The sequence below is a fragment of the Haematobia irritans genome, chromosome 1 (assembly GCF_050003625.1).
Source record: "Haematobia irritans isolate KBUSLIRL chromosome 1, ASM5000362v1, whole genome shotgun sequence".
In the NCBI taxonomy this organism is placed as follows: domain Eukaryota; kingdom Metazoa; phylum Arthropoda; class Insecta; order Diptera; family Muscidae; genus Haematobia; species Haematobia irritans.
In genome coordinates, this window is record NC_134397.1 from 44621622 (window position 1) to 44648458 (window position 26837).

The window sequence follows — 26837 nt, forward strand, 5'->3', positions numbered from 1 at the left end:
TTGCATTATAATTTATTTTAAATAATTCTTATATCGCTTTCATTGCATATTCTAAGGATGATTTAATTTGTGTTGCATACTTTAGAGATGTCACTTTCATTGCATAATTTTTCGTAATCTAGTCAACATATTTTTCAAAACAATATCCTTTGAGTTCTAACAACCAAATTTCTAAGAAAACTTTATTTTTAAAATTCTTATTTTATTGGTGATTTTCTTATACACTTAGCCTCCCATAAAAATAAAAATGTGTTTTTCTTTCATTGCCTACTTGTTGTCTACAACACGATATCAATATATAACCCATTTCAAAATGAAGGGGGATTTATATGGTAAATCCCCCAATGGCGTTCAAGTGAAATGAACCCCAAAATTACCACAATAAAATAAATAGTTGTAACCCTTTTATATATGACCCCTTCAAATATCTCTATTTTAGACCCCTTTGGTGGTCATTGTTTTCTGATTGCTTTAAGCCATAGAGTATGATAAAAACAAAAGGGGTTTTGCCTTAGAAAAAAAAAGAACAGATTTTTTTAACAAACTTGTTTTTTATTAAACACTGGCTTTTTGAAATCCCCTACCTTCATTATTTTATCTTTAGGGCTTTTGGTAAATTTTCTGTGTGTGTTTTTTTGAGGTGCAAGGATAATCCTGTGATCAATAAAAAATTACCTATATTTACTTTCTATTTTATATACTCGTTTATTTTTTTATCAGTTTTTATTTAAACTCCTTTGCTGGCTTTCACTCAATGACAACAATGTTCAGAATATTGTATTTTGTCTTGGAGTGATAACAACAAATCGCAAAACAGACCTAAATAAAATATGAGCACTCCCAGATGTGTCCCCTGAGTTGATTTTAGTAAAAAAGGATATTTTGTCGTCGCTTGTATGTTAGTATTTTTTTTATCTACCTCCGTATTTGTGTTTACTTAACTGCTCGTGGATATATTTTCATTGGGGAGCAACCGTCCTATAACTTTGCTACTATTCTACTCTCACTCTACATTCATCGGAGACATTTGCAAGGGTTGCCTGGATGAAATGTGGTAGTTCTGTTTGCTTTTCGGTTTTTTTTTTGTCTTCATTTCCTTTTGGCTCATCTTTATTTTCTGAAGGATAGCAATTTTCTTAAAATGTTTGAATAAAAAAACGAAATAATTGTCTTGGGACCATCTTTCTATATTTGTATTTATTTAGTATTTTTTTTTTTCCTATTCATATTTGAGCTTTGTTTTGCCACTTTGCTTACCTTTTTATCAACCAACCAAGCATCAATTCATCTATTTTTTTTTTCTTCTAAAACGAAAGCAAAGGATATATTTTGTTGGTATCATTATAAAAAAAATTCTTATTTGCTTGCTTATAAAAATGTAAATTTCTTTTTGATAGATATTGTCATCTCGTTTTTTTTTACCGGAAATGATGAAAGGATATAGAGAGTCGGGGTTGTGTTGTTGCTACAAAAGTGACAAGATGCTATCTTGTTATATTTTTAATGGACACATGTTGAAAATTGATGTTAAAGGTTAAATATTGGAGTGATGGAAGGAATAAGGCATAGTTGTGTGTGTTAAAAAAACCCAGCAAAAAAATTGGAAGTTGTTCAACAAACATTTCTTTTAAAGCCCACTCCAGAATCCCACATTGATTTTTTTAAATCCCCCAATGATTTTTTTCTACTTCCGATGCAGTTCTTGTGCAGTATTAGAAAATACGCAATCAGGCTATTTTAATTGCAAATTTTGGACAATTAAATTTCACAAAAAAAAAAATAGAAAATTAATAAAAAAAATAAAAAATAATAATAAAAAATAAATTGCATCCCCGCTGGGATTTGAACCTGTGCCGTTTGACTTTTTCGCTTCCGTGGAAGTTCTTTTGAGAAGGGTTTGTAAACTACGAGGATTTTTAAGTTTTTTGTTGATATGTTTATACGAAAATATATGCCGAAAATAAAAAATAAAAACTATGCAAAACATAAAAAATATTTTTTTAGAAAAATATAAATATATATGATAAAAAAATTGCCCCTGGTGAGATTTGAACCTGCGTTTCTTATTTTTTTTCGTTCATACTAATAAAGAACATCTCGAGAAGCAATTATAATGTTATTCTTTGGTGTCGTATTACCATATCACAAACAATTGAATTGACCTTTCGACGCTTTATGTTCAATGACGTTTGTGGCTGAGTCTGCTAAGGCGTTCTGTTATGGTGCCATCAAACCCAGGTTCAACCCTTGGTCGGAGCGAAAAAGTTTTTCAAATTGTAAAAAGTTAGATAATAGGAAAATAATAGTGTAATAAAAAATATGGTTAAAAAAATGAAATTGGTAAAAATTTTTTTTCGTGTTTTAAATTTCTTCGTTCAAATTAACTTCCAGGGCACAACTTCTAAAGCAATGCCAAGGATCCAAAAATGGAGTACTTCCGTCCTATGACAAATTCATTGGAGATGATCCAAGTTTGCACTACTTCCGGATCACAGATTGGGTATCCAAACTACTTTTTTGGAAGCTCTTATTTTGCTGGGAAATAATATTTTGTCACTTTCTGTTGCCTACTTTAGGAGTGAATAAATTGTATAGCATATTGTAGTATATATTAAGGTATATGCGACATTTGTATCTAGGCCTTAAAGGCCTGTAGATTTCGAAGACTTAGTATTCAATCCATCAACATATCTTTGTTAAAAAATTTTAGTAAATCAAATTTTAAAGATTAAAGAGTGAGAGGACCTCTTAATATATTTGTTCCTGAGAAGATCGGATAATATTGAATGTTTTTAAAAATTTGTATTGACCCATTTTCTATTCATTCATTTCTTGTTTTAAGTTTGTAAATTGGTGCAAATTTGATTCTCTATTTTAATAAACTATTTTTTGGAATAACATACCTTAAAAACTTATACAAATCGTAGTATACTTTTAGGCATGTTTTTAAACAAAATAAATTTATTATTAATTTTAGTTTAAGCCTACACACAAAAAAGTTTTTTTTTCTGATTCAATCACGAAATTAATTGATCCAATTAATTTTTAATTGAAATGTCTTCAATCACAGAAATGATAGTATCAATTAAAAAATTAATTGAAGGTCAATTAAAAAGTTAATTGATCCAATTAAAAAATTAGTTGATACTATTATTTTTGTGATTGATTTTTGTTTCAATTAAAAAATATGTTGAATCAATAAAATTTTTAATTGAATATTTTTTAAAACTCAATTAAAATTTTAATTGGTAAAATTTTCGTGAAATTTTTTTGTGTGTAGTACTAAGATCACGTTTTCGCACGAAAACCTGTTATACCCCACATAAAAAGCGTTAGCGCGGAATAAATGCGAAATCTTTGATTTGAGCATTTTAAAACTCATATTTATATAACCCTGGATTTTTCGCACGAAAAACTGGGCAGGCATATTATTTCGCATGAATAAGGTAACATCCTTGGGTTTGAGAACCTATTTACGGAGATAGATGAAGATATTCGTTTTTCGTAGAAACGAACTTAGTACTAAGCATTAGAGATAAAATTATATATAGCAAAAAGAAATTTTGTAAATTGGTCCAATATTCTCTATTGTAATAAACTATTTTGTCGGTATGGAATAACATACCTTAAAACCTTATAAAAATCGTAGTATACTTTTAGGGATGTTTTTAAACAAAATAAATTTACAATTAATTATATTTTAGAGAAAAAATTATATATAGCAAAAGGAGGCTATATCTAATTAGTACCTATTCAGTCAAGTTTTACACAGCAGATTCGATGAAATCACTCTTTATTGCTCGTAGTTTTACTTTAGGAAAATTTCATAAATCCTTAAATTGTGGAATTTTTCTGTGGACTCCATAAAAATTTCACTATTATAAGTAATTACAGACAATTATTGTTTGAAAAATTTTTAAAGGATTTTAATGAAAGGTAAAAAGGTTCTATCAATTTTTGTAGCATACTTTTGGGGCATTTGTGTGTATATAATATACCTTACTTATTTTGAGCATCCATTTTAAAAACTAAATAAGCTGAAAAAATATATGTGGGCTTTTAGAATTAGTGGGTTCCAATTTGTAGCATTTTTTTTTTTTAAATTTTACTTTTCATTTAAAAAGAATATTGAATTTGCATTAGTTGCATACTTTTAGGTATTTTCGTACAAAAGATAAACTGTTTCATAAAATTCCAAAACTGAATACCCTTTTATTATTCCTTGATTGTCATGTCCATTTCATTTATTTGACTATATGTTTGGAGTTCCCCTGGCCTTTATATCTTAGAACTATTTAACATAATTACTTTTTTTTATAGAAAAAAACCTCATCAAGCATTCATATACTCATCTATCACACAAAACTCAACCTCTGTCTTTCTTTTTGACATTTTCTGTTTGTTCTATACCTAAACATCTTTTCATAAAAGCATCATTATTTTCTTTTGTGTTTACGAAGGTAAAGCAAATTAAAAATATGATTTTAGTATGAGCTAGGAATATTGTTTTAAACATAATTATCATTTAATAGACAACAAATAATTGATGTTATTTTAATTAGTTGGGTCTTTTTATCAAATAATTGAAACAAGGTCAAGATTTAAGTATCAATACGAGGTGGGGATTGGTTTCTTAGTTGAGTTCTTTTTATCAAATAATTGAAATAAGGTCAAGATTTAAGTATCAATATGAGGTGGGGATTGGTTTCTTAGTTGGTGTGCTCTTAATTAATACTATCATGTTGCACTTTATTATCGGATTTTTTGCTTGTATTTTCTATTCTATGAATTCTTTTAATAATGTGATTTTTATTTTTTTTTTATTTTAGGTAAGTGGCGTTAACGACGTGCTGACAAATGCCCTGAATCAGAACAATGTAAGCATTTTATTTTTTTTTTTCTTATTTATTTTTAAATCCTAGCGATTGTATTAAATTTAATAACTGTTATAACTATGAGTAAAATAAACGCCAATTTTACTCATAGTTATAACAGTTACTAGTCTTGAAATTGATTTAAATGTTTAATATAAATTTTATCTTTGTCTCATAAAATCATTTTATACGACTTTCTCGAAAATAGTCGTGCAAGAAATACTCTTCAAGTGTTATCAGTCTTATAAAACTGTTTGACAAATTTTGACTTTTTTGGCATACAAACTGTTATAACCATTAATGTTTCTTGTGGCTCGTTTTAATATTGGTTGACGTTTCCATAAAACAAAAAATACTACTTAAAAATAATACTTTCCTGCTGCTCTTTTTTGTTTGTAATTTTATTTAATTTAGATTTCCCTTTTATAGAGAATATTTTGTTAGACCTAAATATGTCCCCAAAATAATTATATTACAGTTAAAAGTTCTACTATTATCTCAAAGTCTGAAGTAACTTTTTACATGAATTAATAATTTGGTAGTGCTTATAAGGACTATCTTGCAAAAGTTTTGGCAACAGTGAACTGTTATGGAAGCGTTTTAAATTTTCGAAATTTGTATATATTACAAATTAAATTGTAATTATAACTGTTTAAACAACTGTTATACCTTAAATGAATTGCTACTCATTAATCATTATAACAGTCAAAACAGCTATAGTATACTACATGTACTATAAAAATAAAACTATTTAATTTTCAAAAAATGCGTCGCCAAAAAAGTAGTGAAAATGTTCTTTTTGGATCCGGAAGTTGGTGCAAAATTGACGCAGAAGCGATGAACTTAACATGGGCTTGTCATAGGACGGATGTCCACCATTTCAACAGCTGTTGCACTGAATTTGCATCACTTCTTAAGGTGTGATGCGAATCCAGTGTTTTGCATGTGATTTAAGAAATTTTGTAATAATTTGACGAATAATTTTTTTTTTTAATTTTTTATGATTTTTTAATGGATTATAACACATTTCTGGAACGATGTCAAACGTTCCAGACAAGACAAAGATTTTCAAAAATTCGCAATTTTTCTTTTTTTAGCAAAATTTAAATAATTTGCCCTATTTTTTGTAATTCTTAATCTGTTTTTAACCTATCTGTTTTTTTAATGGGAAATTTTAAATTTTATTGTTTCAAATACACACAAAAAAAAATTCACGAAAATTTTTCCGATTAAAATTTTAATTGAGTTTTAAAAAATATTTAATTAAAAATTTAATTGATTCAACATATTTTTGAAACAAAAATCAATCACAAAAATAATAGTATCAATTAATTTTTTAATTGGATCAATTAACTTTTTAATTGATACTATCATTTCTGTGATGGAAGACATTTCAATTAAAAAATTAATTGGATCAATTAATTTCGTGAATGAATCAGAAAAAAATATTTTGGTGTGTGCCTGTCAATGAATTTTTTTTTACTTTCAATGATTTTTAGTAGTTCGGAGACAATATTATTAATATGAAAAGTATGTATATACTTTTTTATATATTCATAACATAGAACAGAAATTAAAGATTTATAATTATTTAATTTCATAACGCCATAAAATAAAAGCATTCAATGAAATGAAAAAGCTTATTTATCTATGAATTACTCTTTGTTAGTAATAATTTTAGAGATAATATATGCAGATTTTAGTTTCCATTATTATTTTTGATAGTTTGTACAACAGAAACCTTTAATTTTGATGTATACATCAAAATATATATGTTTTACAAATAAAATTATTATTATAACAGTTAAAATAACTGTTATACTTTAAAGCAAATAACTATTCAATTAAAATGGCTATGATATGCCATTTAAACAAAAATGTTTTTATTAACAAAATGCGCTTATTTTACTTATTTTTGTTATTATAACAGTTAAAATAGCTGTTATACTTTAAAGGAACCATTTAAATAAAAATGTTTTATTAACAAAATGAGATTATTTTACTTATCGTTAGGAAACAATTTACACAGTGTACTCCACATAATTGGAAAATTGCTATTTAAAGTTCTGGTATTGACGTCTTGTCATAGGAGAATAGTTTACACGGAAACAAAAATTTCACGAAATTTTTTTTAATTGAATTTTAAAAAATATTCAATTAAAAATTTAATTGATTCAACAAATTTTTTAATTGAAATAAAAATCAATCACAAAAATTAATAGTGTCAATTATTTTGTTTTTAATTGGATCAACTAATTGTTTAATTGACCTTCAATTAATTTTTTAATTGATACTATAATTTCGGTGATTGAAGACATAAAAAATTAATTGAATAAATTAATTTCATGATTGAATCAGAAAAAAAATTTTGTGTGTATAACATTATGATAATATGTATTTTTACATTTCCTAGATTTTATGACTTTATTTAATTTTATACATTTAAAGTATTTAGAAAAAATGTAGCATGCAATTTCATTATCATACCTGATATTTTTTGCAAACATTTAGTTGGGATTTATTTAAATAAAAACTGATAAATCATGCAATCCTTTTAATGATTTGAAAATCACGTACATGTACAATTTAAGCAAATAAAATTTTTGACTAACCGCATCCACAGTAGGTCCTCAATAAAATAAAAAACCTTCAACGCACATGAATAACGCACATGAATGAATAAAATTTTTGACTAACCGCATCCACAGTAGGTCCTCAATAAAATAAAAAAACCTTCATCGCACATATATAAAAAAGAAATTCTAAAATTACAGTTTTCTCAACAGTTCAGGAAATATTTTGATTTTCCATGAACAAATTATATATTAGTTTTTTTTTATATTTCTTGTATTGCCTTCATATCAAGGTCGAACTGTAATACATTTTGGTAACATGGAATACAAATTCCCAGCTTTTTTCTCTCAACAACAAATTTGGAGTTAAAGGGCATTGCAAGAGGATATTGTTTGTTTATGACTCACTGATTAGATGTGATAATACAACAAATGAGTTCAGCTAAAAATCAACATAGACGCCAATTTACACATACACACACACATATAGATACAAATTCATATAGGTTTGTGTGCATACTCCACTAGGGGATGTCAACAGCAACCACATTAGCATCGATATTAAATCAACTCAAAATGCACAGGACTCAGTGGAGGAGATATGGCATAACACACAAAAATTTACTATGTTCAGCAAATGTCCATCATCCAGCAAAGGAAAAAATATTTTGGTGCAATGTAATAAAGGCAAGTCTACTACTACACGGACATTCGATGGTGGGCAACATAGGAGTACTACTACCCCCAAAAACAGCTTTAGATAATAGGGAAATTTTTTGTTGAGAGCTTGGGGAGCAAAATTTGCATATACATTGAAAATTGCTTGCGCATGTATGCATATTTGCAGCACATGGAATAAAATTTGAAGCCCTCTATTTGATGGTATAGTAATAGAGGCTATGTGGAAAAGACTATTTGCCAATATTATTTGGTTTTGTTCCTGATTTTTGCCCAGAAACCTTTGGTATTGATGTGGTCGAAATTTGTTTTTCTGATATTTGAAATTTATTGGTATTCCCATACATTTTCGAATTGGGGAAAAACAAATGGCGGGAGGATGTAATTACTTCACAATGATTGGTAAATCGAAATCGACAATGCTTCTGTTGATGGTAATCGTACTCTCTCCTCTATAGATTACCCTTTATTATGCAAATGTGTAAAGTTTTGATATGCTTAATTAGCTATTGATTTGATTATTTCCTTTTCCATTACCTCACTTCGAATACATGAAAGGTCATTCAACCATTAAATTTAAGCATTACGTTTGGATTATCATCATGATGTAACTCGTGATATATGACATTAGCAGATGTACTTGAAATACTTCCATTCATCCCTGTTATTATTCAGAGTATTGGTCATCAAAAGTTAAATGAAAATAAAGGTTCAAGTGAATAATTTTGATTGGCATGTAATGGTAGGAAAAAATTATATCATTTTACAAATATCTACACACAAAAAAAAATCACGAAAATTTTTCCAATTAAAATTTTAATTGAGTTTTAAATTTAATTCAATTAAAAATTTAATTGATTCAACAAATTTTCAAAATTGAAACAAAAATCAATCACAAAAATAATAGTATCAATTAATTTTTTAATTGGATCAATTAACTTTTTAATTGACCTTCAATTAATTTTTTAATTGATACTATCATTTCTGTGATTGAAGACATTTAAATTAAAAATTAATTGGATCAATTAATTTCGTGATTGAATCAGAAAAAAAATTTTTTTGTGTGTACATTTAATTGTATTTATGTATGTTATCACATTTGCTCAAGAGAAATTAAGCAATATGGAAAAATCAAATGAAAGCGTCAGCGGTTTTAATAAAGAACGGATACATTTCAATTTATCAAAATTAGTGCATACTTTTAGGGATTTAAAAAATGGCCTCAAAAAGATTTAATAAATATCACGTTAACATTTTTAAAATATCACTTTTTTGTCTTTATGGAGAATATGAGAATTATTTTCAAAATTAGTTGCATATTTATAGGTGCTAGAATAACCAAAAATCGATAAAACCAAAAAATGTTTTATCAAAGTTGCTTCCTATTGTTAAAGTTTTAGTTTTATTTTCAGTAGCTTGACCATTATTCAAATTAATTCTTCGTATTAATCTCTATACAAACTTGAAGTAGATGAAACTCAAAAATCAATTGCATACTTTTAGGCATTATCAAACTTCAAACATATATTTAACAATTCGTTGGTAAATATTGGTAAAATATCATATCATGTCTATTTTATTGTGTACTCAAAAAAAAAAAGTGAACCCTATATTTCACTAAAGCCGATTTAATTCTATTTTAGTTCATGGAATTATTACGATTTAAGTAATTTTTCATGACTTTAATAATGTTTTGCGTACGTTAGTTAAATTAACTAAAACTGAAGAAAAAATTATACACAAATGAAGCATAAAGATTAACTAAATTCGTGTCTCCCCCAAAATAAATCAGAATTTCTTAAAATTTGTAAATTTTACCAACAATGAGCCCATCATGAACTTCGTATGGCACTAAAGATATTTTTGCAATTTTGGACTCCAATTTTGTCCTTCAAATGTGGACATTTTCTTTAACAAGTGAAAAAAAATTAATTATGTTGAATAAATTTTCTTGAATTTGTCGACAAAATTTTCTACAGAAATAAAATTTTGACACAATTTTTTATAGAAATAAAATTTTGACAAAATTTTATATATAGAAATAAAATTTTGACAAAATTTTATATATAGAAATAAAATTTTGATACAATTTTCTACATAGACATAAAATTTTGACAAAATTTTCTATAAAAATAAAATTTTAACACAATTTTCTATAGAAAATTGTCGAAAATTATTTACTTATTTGTATGAAATCGGCATGACATCATCGTTTGTAATACAATACAAATTTTCTAAAATTAATTTATTATTTTTTTTTTTTTCAAAAATGATCGTAGCCATAAGAAAAAAGCTCTGTGATATTTTAATTTAGATTTTATTTATTTATTTTTGAAAATATTTTAAATTTGTATTTCATGTTATGGTGTTCATGTGCCGTCACTTTTTACCTTTTAACAATGATATCGAAAATATGAAAAAGTCTAAATATTTCAATAAAATTCATCCCAGAAGAAGTTGCAAATTACAAAAATATGAAGTAAAGTCTTTTTATTTGCATATTTAGAGACCTTAAAAGCCCGATTTAGAATTAATCTAAAAGAATCCAAAAATAAAATTTTCTTTCGTGGTGGGTTCACTGTGTTTTTTTTTCATTGTGTTTTTGTGAATATGTCAATTATTACCGAAATTTATTGCAAACACTATAAATCATTGAGGATCATTTCTACGGTTTGTGTTGAAATTTTAGTGTTTTTTCTCACTTATCCTCATTTAATTATTTTCTTCACGATCTTGGCTAGATCCTAACTTTTCAAATGGTATAATTTATCATCAAAGGAACAGCAACAAATTCACAAAAAATTACCAACATTTTTCATTTGTCATACTTGCATAAAACCATATTGCATACATTCTGGGCTTTTGCAATCAACAAAATTTATTGCATACTTTAGGGATCACAAATGGCAAAGGAAATTGCAACGCAATAGGGAGTCAACAACAGCAAAAGAAATTGAGATTGTTGTTTTCTTTGTACATTTGTGTGAGTTTATGTGCACCATTCATTTCATCTTCTCTTCTTCGGTTTTTTTCTTCGCCCTCTTTCACTTACAAAGAAATGCTTATGAAACAAGTGTCAACAGGCAATTTCAGGCTAATTTTGCAACGTAATAAGAGCATCCTCTTTAGACCACTTGAGAAGGGTTGTTGCAACAACACAAAAAAAAAGAGGGAGAGACAAATTGACGATGAGTTGAGGAAATGAAACTGTTTATCCCATGTGTTTTATGTTTGAAGCATAATGGATGTTTATTTTCCCTAGTATTGTGAAAATGTAACCATAAAGCCCTTCTCGATGTCATGGTGAAACTTAAATGTTATGCCTAGTCTTCTTGGTCCTTTTCCCCAGCATATGCAAATGGTTACCACAGAGACCTAGTGATACTGTCATAGATGTTGTTTGATTATAGTAATTATGTGCAACATTATCGTTGTTGTTGACGTTATCATCATCATCATCAAGCCAAAGCTTCGTGATAAATGATAATTGCATTATGTTTCAGTGCAAATCCCTGTTTCCAAAACGATGACATATTTTTGTATAAGGAGAAATTAAATTTTTTCAAACAAATTTATCATCAAAATATAGATGAATATAGAAATTTTTTATATACAAATAAAATTTGTACAAAATTTTCTATAGAAAAAAAATTTTGACCAAATTTTCTATAGAAATAAAATTTTAACAAAATTTTCTATAGAAATGAAATTTTAACAAAATTTTCTATAGAAATAAAATTTTGACAAAAATTTCTATAAAAATAAAATTTTGACAAAATTTTCTATAGAAATAAAATTTTGACAAATTTTTCTATAGAAATAAAATTTTCACAAAATTTTCTATAGAAATAAAATTTTGACAAAATTTTCTATAGAAAAAAATTTTCTATAGAAATAAAATTTTGACAAAATTTTCTATAGAAATACACTTTTGACAAAATTTTCTATAGAAATAAAATTTTGACAAAATTTTCTATAGAAATAAAATTTTGACAAAATTTTCTATAGAAATAAAATTTTGACCAAATTTTCTATAGAAATAAAATTTTAACAAAATTTTCTATAGAAATGAAATTTTAACAAAATTTTCTATAGAAATAAAATGTTGACAAAATATTCTATAGAAATAAAATTCGTTTTGTTTGTTATTGTTGGCTTCTCTTCAATCGTTATTGTTGTTTTTGATCTCAGCTTAAATCTATCCATTGACTAAACTACAAGTGTAGCTTAACCAACAGAGGAAAAGTATGCTTGTCAAATTTATTTGGGCAAAGCCCTATAGACTGCAAGATGGTTGGATGTACAGCTGTTTCGGAATTACCACATTCCTCATCAGCATTCTCTACTTTCCTCTGTTGGTTAAGCTACACTTGTAGTTTAGTCAATGCATGGCTTTAAGCTGAGATCAAACACAACAATAACGAAATAATATTACGACAAAATTTTCTATAGAAATAAAATTTTGACAAAATTTTCAATAGAAATAAAATTTTGACAAAATTTTCTATATAGAAATAAAATTTTGATAAAATTTTCTACATAGACATAAAATTTTGACAAAATTTTTATATAGAAATAAAATTTGACAAAATTTTCTATAGAAAAAAATTACAAAATTTTCTATAGAAATAAAATTTTGACAAAATTTTCTATAGAAATAAAATTTTGACAAAATTTTCTATAGAAATAAAATTTTGACAAAATTTTCTATAGAAATAAAATTTTGACAAAATTTTCTATAGAAATAAAATTTTGACAAAATTTTCTATAGAAATGAAATTTGACAAAAATTTTTATAGAAATAAATTTTTGACAAAATTTTCTATAGAAATAAAATTTTGACAGAGTTTTCTATAGAAATAAAATTTTGACAAAATTTTCTATAGAAATAAAATTTAGACAAAATTTTCTATAGACGTGAAATTTTTTACAAAATTTTCTATAGAAATAAAATTTTGACAAAATTTTGTATAAAAATTAAATTTTGACATAATTTTTTATAAAAATAAAATTTTGACAAATATAGAAATATAGAAAAATACAAATATTTCTATAGAAATAAAATGTTGACAAAATTTTCTATAGACGTGAAATTTTTACATAATTTCCTATAAAAATTAAAATTTTGACAAAATTTTCTATAAAAATAAAATTTTGGCAAAATATTCTATAGAAATAAAGTTTTGACAAAATTTTCTATAGAAATAAAATTTTGACGAAATTTTCTATATAGAAATAAAATTTGAAAAAATTTTCTGTGTAGAAATAAAATTTTGACAAAATTTTCTATAGAAATAAAATTTTGACAAAATTTTCTATAAAAATAAAATTTTGACAAAATATTCTAAAGAAATAAAGTTGTGACAAAATTTTCTATAGAAATAAAATTTTGACGAAATTTTCTATAGAAATAACATTTTGACAAAATTTTCTATAAAAATAAAATTTTGACAAAATATTCTAAAGAAATAAAGTTGTGACAAAATTTTCTATAGAAATAAAATTTTGACGAAATTTTCTATATAGAAATAAAATTTGACAAAATTTTCTGTGTAGAAATAAAATTTTGACAAAATTTTCTATATAGAAAAATAGAAGAAAAATTTGACAAAATTTTCTGTATAGAAATAAAATTTTGACAAAATTTTCTATAAAAATAAAATTTTGACAAAAGTTTCTATCGAAATAAAATTTTTACAAAAATGTCTATAGAAATAGAAATTTGGCAAAATTACCTTTAGAAATAAAATTTTGTTAAAAAGATTTCTCAAAAAAAAATCCACTCAAAAATCCCCAGATTTATGGAAATTCCCCACCAAATACCCAGGTCCTTATCTCCAAAATTTCGTCTCTATTCACGAAAAAATATCCCCAATTTGGGGGAAAATATTTTAATTGTTGTGGATATTAATGCATTTAAAATAAATTTTAGACTAATTTCTATTTTTTTTATTTAAAAAAAAGTAAATTAATTTAAAAACATTAGTAAATTTTAGTAAATTAATATAAAATAACTAAATCGATTACCGAATCTAAAATAATTTAATTAAACGATAGGAAATAAAATTAAATATACCTAATTAAGATGAAATTAACTTAAATAGAATTAGATGTATTTTAATTAAAATTAGTTTACTTCTAATTATGTTAAATTAATTTTTTAAATAAAATAAAATTAAATTAATTTTACCTATCTTCAATCTTATTTAAGTTAATGAAATTTTTTGAGGGCAATGGTTAGCATGCCCGACTTGCATACACAAGGTCGTGTGTTCGATTCCTGCTTCGACCGAACACCAAAAAGTTTTTCAGCGGTGGATTATCCCACCTCAGTAATGCTGGTGACATTTCTGAGGTTTTCAAAGCATCTCTAGTGGTTGCACTGCAACGCCTTTCGGACTCGGCTATAAAAAGGAGGTCTCTTGTCATTGAGCTTAACATGGCATCGGGCAGCACTCAGTTATAAGAGAGAAGTTCACCAATGTGGTATCACAATGGACTGAATAGTCTAAGTGAGCCTGGTACATCGGAGATACCCTTTAAAAGTGTAATAAACATTTAACATACCATATCACGTTGCTACTTGTAACTGCCGTATAACAGTTGACATAAAGAAACACACACAATGCCAATAATGTAAACAAAAACACCTAACTATATACTAAGCTTTGCAATTTTTTTTTTCCGACTGCGTGTCCTGTGTGTTTTATTTCCTTAACTCATCCTTTCTCAGAAGTGAAGGAGAAAAAGAATAGAACGTACATATTTGAGTTTACTTTCTAGGATAAACATTCCAGTCGAGGGTCCAGACTATTCAAACATCAGACATTCTGGGCAATTCTTTGGTTCTCATATACCACCTTGACATAGGGTTGATTTGTATGCTATGGTCCTTTCCTAACAGAATCAAACAAAGTTACCACACAAATGCATTTTGCCACAGTGAGAAATAGACAACAACTTGCTTACATGAGATATGGATATTTCAACTCTATGTGAGACACAATACCGCAAAAATATGTTTCATGTTACCTTGCCGAGAAGAGAAGTAGAGATAAAACCAAATTAAAATGTAAATTTGCGCAAGTAAACAAGAAACATATTTGGTTTTTTATGCGCATCATTCTTTCAAAAAAAAAAAAAGAAATACAATTTTTTCCAATTTCCATGTGAGTCAGTCAAAGTCGACTTTTGATTTGTGAATAGTGACCATAAACGACTTTAGATAGGATCCAAAATCGACATTTTACGAAATATCGGTCTAATGGGGGCTATGCCAAAAACATGGAGGGATACACACAATATTCAACACATCTAATTGTAGTTCTAGAATCTAGACCCCAAATCGGAGGGTCGGTTTATAAGGGGACTATATCAAAAACTGATACACAATTTATTCGGCACACTTCTTTATGGCCCTAGAATACCTCTAAGTTTCCAATTTCAGGCAAATTGGATAAAAACTACGAATTCTAGAAGCCCAAGAAGTAAAATCGGGAGATCGGTCTTTATGGGGGTTATATCAAAACATGGTCCGATAATCACCACTTTCGGCTGACCTTTTATGGTCCAAGAATACCTCCAGATATCCAATTTCAGGCAAATTGGATAAAAACTACGGGTTCTAGATGCCCAAAAAGTAAAATCGGGAGATCGGTCTATATGGGGGCTATTATATCAAAACATGTTCCGATAATCACCATTTTCGGCATACCTCTTTACGCTCCTAGAATACCTCTAGATTTCCAATTTCAGGCAAACTGGATTAAAGCTACGGATTCTAGATGTCCAAGATGTAAAATCAGTAGATCGGTCTATATGGGGGCCATATCTAAACAAGGTCCGATAATCAACATCTCTTTATGGCCCTAGAATACCTCTAGATTTCCAATTTCAGGCAAATTGGATAAAAACTACGGATTCTAGAAGCCCAAGAAGTAAAATAGGGAGATCGGTCTTTATGGGGGTTATATCAAAACATGGTCCGATAATCACCATTTTCGGCATACCTGTTTACGGTTCTAGAATACTTCTAGATTTCCAATTTCAGGCAAATTGGATAAAAACTACGGATTCTAGATGCCCAAGAAGTAAAATCGGGAGATCGGTTTATATGGGGGGGCTATATCAAAACATGGTCCCAAAATCACCATTTTCGGCATACCTCTTTATTTTCCTAGAATACCTCTAGATTTCCAATTTCAGGCAAATTGGATAAAAACTACGGATTCTAGAAGCCCAAGAAGTAAAATCGGGAGATCGGTCTATATGGGGGCTATATCAAAACTTGAACCGCTATATCCGATCTTCGAACTTGGTCTGCATGCAGACAAAAGACGATTCTGTGCAAAATTTCAAGACGATAGCTCCATTATTGTAGACTGTAGCGTGATTACAACAGACAGACAGACGGCCAGATGGACAGACGGACATGCTTATATCGTCTTAGAATTTCTCGCTGATCAATAATCTATATACTTTATATAGTCGGAAATCGATATTCCGATGTGTTACAAACGGAATGACAAACTTATTACACCCCCGTCACCATTCTATGGTTGTGGCTATTTCTTAAATGTAATAATTTGCATTTTTTTTTTTTTTTGTTAAAAGAAAGAAAATTGGAGAATGAAATCAGATAAATGAGACTTAAATTTAGATAAATGTGATCTATATCCTAATGAGATTAATTTAGTTTAATTGAATTGAATCAGTCTAAATTACATTTATTAAATTATTGTTAACTTATTTTTGTATCGTATATCGAAATCGCTTCCCTATTTTATGATTTCCTCATTTAAATTCCATAAAAGTCCTATTAACTATAATTGGTACGGCTATATATATTGAAGAAATTAATAAACGCAAAATCCTCCATTATCTAAGTTTCTTGAGCCTAAAGCATAATAAAATGTTTCCTCATTAAACGATGTAAAATACAATTCGTCTATACCGTCCGTGCCAGAAATATGAGACGACAATACAATATCGGCAAATATTTCCATATCGTCATTGTATACTGCCATATATCATCTTCTGTCTTTTTCACACATTTCTTCTTCAACTTTTCATTATATTAATGTAAGGAATTGTTTTTCATTTTTAGATTATAGTCTCATTCCTTTGGATATCCTGATAAATGAATTAGGAATTGCAAGGGAAAATAGAGAATTAATATCCACATACCATACCATGGATATTAGAACAATTAGTGCAAAGGTGCAGTTTTATTTTTAAGGTGAACAGATATTCGGTTTATATGATTCATTCCCTAAGTAAAATGATCAAAAATGTTAATATTTTATTGAAATACTCTATTGTAATTATAAATAACACAAATGTCTTTAAAATGGGTAAATCGTTTTATAAATTAAACTAACTTTTGTTAGCGAGAAGTTTTTGTACCTTTTATTATTGATCACTTAAACGATGTGATTGGAAATACCCACTCCCCCATTCACTCCCTCTTTAATAGAGCTTCCATTAGAAGTGTGCTAAAAAAAACAAATATTTATATTCTTTTAAGGGATTAAATCTTAAAATACAAGGACCCTAACGTCCGTTCACACACATCAAAGAAATACACTGACATCCATCCTAATTCCATTATAGCATGTTCTAACAAGAAGGCACAAACCACATGCATTCACACACACAGACAGAAACCAAGTGTCATATTACCTTTCACATTGGTAAGTAAGTAAAGTAGGTCAACAAGGTATTTACGAGAACATATTGTCGTCATTCGTCCTTTTCAAATAACACAGGGTTTAGTGAGAATGTAAAATATCAAGACCACACTACGCCTGATGTATGTGTAATACATGCCTTGAACAACTACTAATGCAATTTCCTTCGAAACCTATTGTCTTCAAGATGTCCTTAGAAAAACCTATGAGGATCAGAGGCACTTCGCTTAATGCATTGGGAGAATAGGGCAAACATTTTAAAGTTTTACAAACTAATTAAAGTAGGGACATTTTTTTTGCGTAATTAACTGTTTCGGTAAATGGACATAAAGATTGAGAAAATGTATTTTATTATTGTAATAAATTAAATTAATAAAAAAAAACTAAATTTCAACGTAAATTGAACTTAATAAATTGAATCATATAGCATATAATATATAAATTAAATAAAATGAAAAAAAATAAATTAAATTAAATTAAATTAAATTAAATTAAATTAAATTAAATTAAATTAAATTAAATTAAATTCAATTCAATTCAATTCAATTCAATCAAATTAAATTAAATTACATTAAATTAACTTAAATTAAATTAAGTTAAATGAAATTAAATTAAATTAAATTAAATTTTAATTTAATTAAATTAAATTAAATTAAATTAAATTAAATTAAATTAAATTAAATTAAATTAAATTAAATTAAATTAAATTAAATTAAATTAAATTAAATTAAATTAAATTAAATCAAATTAAATTAAATTAAATTAAATTAAATTAAATTAAATTAAATTAAATTAAATTAAATTAAATTAAATTAAATTAAATTAAATTAAATTAAATTAAATTAAATTAAATTAAATTAAATTAAATTAAATTAAATTAAATTAAATTAAATTAAATTAAATTAAATTAAATTAAATTAAATTAAATTAAATTAAATTAAATTAAATTAAATTAAATTAAATTAAATTAAATTAAATTAAATTAAATTAAATTAAATTAAATTAAATTAAATTAAATTAAATTAAATTAAATTAAATTAAATTAAATTAAATTAAATTAAATTAAATTAAATTAAATTAAATTAAATTAAATTAAATTAAATTAAATTAAATTAAATTAAATTAAATTAAATTAAATTAAATTAAATTAAATTAAATTAAATTAAATTAAATTAAATTAAATTAAATTAAATTAAATTAAATTAAATTAAATTAAATTAAATTAAATTAAATTAAATTAAATTAAATTAAATTAAATTAAAATAAATTAAATTAAATTAAAATGAAATGAAATGAAGTGAAGTGAAGTGAAGTGAAGTGAAGTGAAGTGAAGTGATGTGATGTGATGTGATGTGAAGTGAAGTGAAGTGAAGTGAAGTGAAGTGAAGTGATGTGATGTGATGTAAAGTGAAGTGAAGTGAAGTGAAGTGAAGTGAAATGAAATATAATAAAATAAAATAAAATAAAATATAATAAAATAAAACATAATAAAATAATCGAGTTTTTCCAACTTCCAATGCAGTCCTTTTGGACAAGTCCACAAACATTTCTTCTAAAAAGCATCGTGGGATCCCCCAATGATTTTTTTCCACTTCCGATGCAGTCCTTTTCGACAAGTACAAAAAGATTTCTTCTAAAACGCATCTTGGGATCCCCCAATGATTTTTTTCTACTTCCGATGCAGTCCTTGTGGACAAATATTAGAAAGAACGCAATCAGGCTATATTAAGTGCAAATTTTGGACCATTAAATTTTACAAAATAATAGAAAACTAATAAAAAATAAAAAAAATAGAAAATTAATAAAAAAGAAAAAAAAAATAACAATAAAAAAATAAATTTCATATCCGCTGGGATTTGAACCTGTGCCGTTTGACTTTTTCGCTTCCATGGAAGTTCTTTTGAGAAGGTTTTGCAAATTACGAGAATTTGATTTTTAATGGAAAACAATATATTTATACGAAAATATATGCCGAAAATAAAAAACGATGCTTACCATAAAAAAAATATTTTTTTAGAAAGATATTTAATAAAAAAAATGCCGCTGGTGAGATTTGAACCTGCGTTTCTTATTTTTTCGTTCATACTAATAAAGAACATCTCGAGAAGCAATTAGAATGTTTTTCCTTGGTGTCGTATTACGATCATATCACAAACATTTGAATTGACCTTTCGACGCTTTATGTTCAATGTCGTTTGTGGCTGAGTGTGCTAAGGCATTCTGTTATGGTGCCAACAAACCCAGGTTCAATCCCTGGTCGGAGCGAAAAAGTTTTTCAAATTGTAAAAATTCGATAATAGGAACAAGTATATACAGCAGTAAGTTCGGCCGGGCCGAATCTTAAATACCCACCACCATGAACCAAACATTAGGTTTCCTTTCAAACCGGAGGGCTTGAGGACTTGAGGACACTTCCCGAAGATAAATTTAAAGATTTCACCTATGAGGACTATATCAATTCTGGATTTATAAGAACCATTTTTGTTTGAGTTTTAGAGGAATCATTAACATCTCTTGTAAGTGTGCAAGAAAATTATAAAATAACGTCTTGATTTGAAATCTTAAATCTGTAGAAGTAAAATCTGGAAATTTTACATTGAGTTTCAAGCACACGCAGAGAAGAAACATGATTGCCACAATCATATTCGAAGAGCAAAATAATATGATAGCAGCTATTTTTGCGGCGACCATGTAACATTTTAACCTGCAACCATGTTGGCTCAGTGAACATGGTTCTAAGAAAAATACAATTGTCCTCATCTAAAATGTTATTATATTGATAAAAAGAATTTTGTTTCCATTAAAAGACAATGGTCACGATCTAAAATGTTATGTTATTCGTCAAAAATGTTTTTCTTCTAGTTAAAAGAACATGGTCACAACCTAAAATGTTTTGATTTTTATGAAAAAACTTTTTTCGTCGTCGAAAAAAGGACGCCACTTGAGAAAAGAAAACACAAAATCAACTTTATTTATTTGTTTTTATTTATTTATAAACTAATTCATTGTTTATTTGTATTTATAATGTCGTGCAAGCAAACTTCACATATTTTTACACACTCTGGTTTGGTTCAATTTCAACAATAAGTAATCATTCCATATTTACTTCGTGCCCATCAAATGTACAAACGCAGACATCATGTAACTGCAAATAAAAATAAATTATACCATATATGAAAATGCAGAACAAAAACCAGGTATATTTTTTTCAATTACACTTTCCTTTTTTGTATTCACATAAAACCACGTGCCATTTCTGAATAAATAAATTAACACAAAACACAATAATTCCGTATTCTCCGTCCATTCCAAGAAACAATCAACACACGACTGACGCGCAAAATGAAAATCGTGTGTACCTGCTCAATGTTTTTATAAAATTCTTGTCGCTGCAAAAAAATTAAAAAATTAAATGGTCACGAAAACAATGTACATGGTCTTTATGGCCATGTAATGGTTGTAGACATGTCTATACGCAAACTATAAAAATATTTTTTTCTCTGCAAAAAAGTCAAAAAATTGAATGGTCAGATACATGATTTTCCTGACCATATAATGGTCTCAAATTCTATCATTTAAATAATAGAACATGTTTGCGGCATTTGAGAACCATTTAAATGCTTATTGCCAACATATATTTTTCTCCGCTCGAAAATTATTTTTACAAAGACAAAATACATGGTTTTCGCGACAATTACATACTCTAAATAAGCATTAAATGGATGCGGCAACCATGTCCAAACATGTTTTTTCTGTGCGTGCAATTTTCATGATCAGTGCGCCTTCTACACCCTCAAGAAGTGAAGTCGGTCTATATGGAGGCATTACCAAATGGACCGATAAAAACTTAATCCGAGACACGTTTTTGTGAGCCTAAAATACCAGAATATTTACAATTTCAGGCAAATCAGATAAAAACTACGGTTTCTAGAAATCCAAGGAGTTAAATCGGGAGATCGTTCTTATGGGGGCTATACTAAAATATGGACCGATACTCACCGTTTTCGGCACATCTCTTTATGACCCGAAAATACCTCTAGATTTCCAATTTCAGGCAAATAGGATAAAAACTTCGGATTCTAGAAGCCCACGAAGTAAAATCGGGAAATCGGTCTATATGGGGGCTATACCAAAATATGGACCGATACTCACCATTTTCGGCACACCTCTTTATGGTCCTAAAATACCTCTAGATTTCCAATTTCAGACAAATTGGATAAAAACTACGGTTTCTATAAGCCCAAGACCCCAAATCGGGAGGTCGTTTTATATGGGGACCATACCAAAACATGGACCGATACTCACAATTTTTGGCACACGTATTTGTGGTCCTACAATACCTCTCGATTTCCAATTTTAGGTAAATTGAATAAAAACTGCGGTTTCTATAAGGCCAAGAAGTAAAATCGGGAGATCGGTCTATATGGGGGCTATACCAAAATATGGACCGATACTCACAATTTTTGGCACACGTATTTGTGGTCCTACAATACCTCTAGATTTCCAATTTCAGGTAAATTGAATAAAAACTGCGGTTTCTATAAGCCCAAGAAGTAAAATCGGGAGATTGGTCTATATGGGGGCTATGCCAAAACATGGACTGATACTCACCATTGTTGGCACACCTCTTTATGGTCATAAAATACCGCTAGATTTCAAATTTCAGGCAAATTGGATAAAAACTACGATTTCTATAAGCCCAAGACCCTAAATCGGGAGGTCGGTTTATATGGGGACTATATCAAAACCTGGACCGATATAGCCCATCTTCGAACTTGACCTGCCTGCAGACAAAAGACGAGTTTGTGCAAAATTTCAGCACGATTGCTTCATTATTGAAGACTGTAGCGTGATTACAACAGACAGACAGACAGACAGACAGACAGACGGACAGACGGACATCGTTATATCGTCTTAGAATTTCTCCCTGATCAAGAATATATATACTTTATATAGTCGGAAATCGATATTTCGATGCGTTACAAACGGAATGACAAACTTATTATACCCCCGTCACCATTCTATGGTGGTGGGTATAAAAATAATAGTGTAATAAAACATATGGATGAAAAAAAAAAAGTGAAATTGGTTGAAAATTTTTTTTTTCGCTTTTTAAATTTCTTCATTCAAATTAACTTGCAGGGCACAACTTCTAAAGCAATGCAAAGGATCCAAAAAGGGAGTACTTCCGTCTTATGACAAGCCCATGTAAAATTCATTGGAGATGATCTAAGTTTTCACTACTTCCGCATCACAGATTGGGGATCCAAACTACTTTTTTGGAAGATCTTTTTTTGCTGGGATATAAATTAAATTAAATAAAATAAAATAAAAAAAATTAAATTAAATTATTTGACAGTTAATGGTTTAATTTAATTAATATTATAATTTAATTTTATGAAACAAAATAAAATAAAGAAACATGAATTGAAATAAAATAAAATAAAAAAATAATAAATAACACTAGGCAACAAATAACAAACTTTTCTCTGTGAATTGTTTCTAGCATATTTTTTCTTATTGATTATGACCTACTAAACACGAAAATGATTTTTAAAAAATTTTCTGTCGATTGGTTTTCGAGACACATTTTTTTTTTTAATTTTTGGAGGTACACTTTAATTTCGAAAACACAATAATTTCGAAAACCAATCGACAGAAAATTTTTTAAAAATCATTTTCGTGTTTAGTAGGTCATAATCAATAAGAAAAAATATGCTAGAAACAATTCACAAAATGGCGGTTGGCTAGTGTAAAAAAATTAATATAATTAGTGGGCAGTTAATGGTGTAATCCAATTTAATGTAATGTAATGCACTTTAATTTAAATGAAAGTATAATTTAATTTTATTGAGCTTTTGTATTTTTATTTAATATTATCGTAAATTATTTTAAATTAAATTGATTTTATTTAAATTTTTATTTCATAAATTATCATGTATGGTTAGTATGTTCTGATTGCACTAATAGATTCGTTTGCTCATTTCCCGGCCTTGACTATGATTTAAATAATGCTAAATAGCTTTTATTTTTAAAATTATTTTAGATAAAATTTGTAAAAGAAGCTCTTGTTAATATTCTTTACTTTTTTTATAACATTATTATTAATGATTTTTGTTTTTTTTTTTTTGTATTAATGTTGTTATTATTAATGTTTTATAAAACCCTAAATTTCGTAAAAGCTGCAATAATTATCTAAAATAAAATTTAGTTTTAATGGATTTGTCAAAAATCAATGATTTTCAAATAATGTCTTGCTTCCAGTTAAAAACTTCATATATTCTTCCCGAATAAATTCTTTGTCATTTACATATCCGTAACAAAAATAAGCCTTAACACTGGGTTGTGTCCCAGGTGCTTTGGCCAAGTGATAAATATACTTATATTTATTTACTTTTGAACTACCTCAAGTCTAATAATTTTCTCATTGTCCCCCCTCCGCAATAATAAATTGGTCATTTTATTATTGTTCAGTTGATGAATAGCCTGTTTTGTGTGCCACAGTAATTTATATTCATAATTTGACGCATTATAAACAATTGTTCAAAGCGTTCGCAAGTATTCGGTCAAAAGCAAAAACAAAAGCCAAAAATGCCAAATATAAATTTGTTGAACTTGTAGCCTGCTGCTGCCCGTAGCTCTCTTATTCGGACAAAATAAATGAAAACTTGTAAATACGGAATTTTGTATATCTGATGATTTATGAGAGGATTTCGTTTTGTGAAAAATAAAGGAAACTTTTAATTATATGAGGACATGACGGTAAATAAATGTTTGCGCATAATTTCTGGTAATTATGGATAGTTCATTGAAATATTTCTTTTTAGTTAAGTTTACTTCCTTTCATTTTAATTTTTCAAAGCATAAGTTTAGGTGCTTAATGGGTCATAGAAGTTTTTATATATTGGAAAAATCACAAATTACATGAAAAGTTTTAGCATAAATTGTAATGGGTGAATAAGATTCAAGGCGCGGAGGGATACAAAAACTTTTTCAAAGTTAGTGTAACGTAATGATTTAATATAGGCATCTTCTAATTATATCAGCCATAAAGTAGGCACCTTTTTTTATTTACATGTAGTGGTTTATATGCATTAATATATATCATTTGTAATATGTGCGGATTAAAATTAAACGAAAAGTTGCATGGTTTTAGGATTCAATTTTATAAAAAAAATCACCACAAAATTGCAAATAGTATTCTACCCTATCTCAAAATAATTTAAACTTTTTATAGAAAATTTCAAAATTACCGCAATATTGCCAATTTTTGGTTTACCCTATCTCAAAAAATTCTTCATTTTTTATATAAAATTTCACCAGGTTTATTAAGTTCTCTTTATTTTGCCTCTCGCATATGGTCAACATTCCCTAATATAAACATTTTAGACATTTTTTAACTGTAATCCTTAAAGTAGGCTTCTGTTTTGTCGCACTCCACCTAACATTGTTGGGAAATCCTATAAGTATGCGTACTTATTTCCATTTCATTGATTCAACAAAATCCGCTTAAGAGTACAGAGTACGTAAATAATATTTAATGCCACCATTTAAATAGAAGATTTAAATATGACGGAGGACACTTAGACCAATATTTAAGACTTCAATTTGATGGTGTAAAAACAAAAATATTATTATGAAGCCAACGAAACAAGGAATATTCAACGAAATAACAAAGTTCCTTTCGAAGATTCATAAACTTGTAGCAAATGACCTTCATCCGCTGGGAGTGGACATAAATTCAACAACATCTTTAATGAAATATGATAGAGAGAGAGAGAAAGACCACGAGCTGTTTATAAACGAGTCAGGAATCATGTGAATGAGCTTAGAGTAGCCATGACATGCGTCACGCATTTCACAATTGTCGACTCCAAAATAGAATAATAGCCTATGGTGAAATTAAATGGCGACTAACCAACAGTTCTGGCTGCCATCGAAATTGCTCCCAAATAATAAAAGAAATGAAATCCAGCTGTTAAAACATACAGTAGGTTGACCATAGAGTAGCTCAATCAATATTTCTTTCTTTCATTCATATATCTTTGACAACTATATGGACAGTTCAGTAAAGACCTTCTCTAAATAGATTTCAACTTAATTCAAACAAAGAGAAAAGTACTTCTTAGAATATTTCAAAAAATAAGTAAAAGAAAAAACTTGATGTACTTTCTTCTTGAATTTCCCTGGCCATCGTAGTTAAGCAGCTTATTTTCCAATTTCAAGAAGTATACAAAAAGAAACAAAAACAACGACATTGGTGGAATGATTGAATCCATTCCAATTTTTCTTTGAAACTTTTTTGTTTATGCTATTGTTAATAATGTTTATTTTTACTATAAAACAAAATAGAAGTTATATTGCATTAATTATGCATTATTACCTATTTTGAGATAATAGCCTGAAGGTATGCTATTAATTATGAAAATAAGAATGATAAATATAGTTTGTCGATTTAATTGCGACCATACAGAACTTTAGATAAACAAAAAGAAGATTGCAAAAATACAGCAAACCGCTTATTTAGCTTATATAGCTCGATTTTCCTTGTTGGCTAGAATTATTTAAATAATTCTCATGGTTTTTAGGTCATTTTCATTACGCCAAGTAAATGCGCATATTAAAAAAAATCAAGATAAAAAATATGTTTGGCTTTATTCCCAAAAGAAAATTTGCTTCCATCCCTATGGACTATGCAATTAAATCGAAGTTATCAGCCATAATGTAGGCTATAGTTTCTTGTATTATTATAGGTCTAAAATTATTATATACAAATAATTGGCTATAATTTACAAATTTGTGCCAAAAAAAACCGAGACTAAATAGAAATTATGAGAATTTTATATAGGCCAACTTTCAACTACAAGTAAGCCAAAAATTATGCAATGGTTTTGAACATTAAGAAAAAATAAGATTCCTTAATATATGTTTATTTCATTTAACTAGTTTATACATAATCCCATTTACTATTAAATTACATTCTCAAAATATTTTCACATGAATTTTTAAAATGCCAATTTGTC

At 27.4% G+C, this 26837-nt stretch overlaps 1 protein-coding gene across 2 annotated transcripts in view; it reads left to right on the forward strand.

Annotated features, from left to right (window-relative positions):
• pum (pumilio) overlaps window positions 1-26837 on the forward strand; it is a 400777-nt gene that overhangs the window by 270347 nt on the left and 103593 nt on the right. For both annotated transcript variants that reach the window (XM_075290160.1, XM_075290161.1), the window contains one exon: window positions 4830-4877. In XM_075290160.1, the coding sequence (XP_075146275.1) occupies window positions 4830-4877 (48 nt within the window). The remainder of the gene's footprint in view (window positions 1-4829; window positions 4878-26837) is intronic.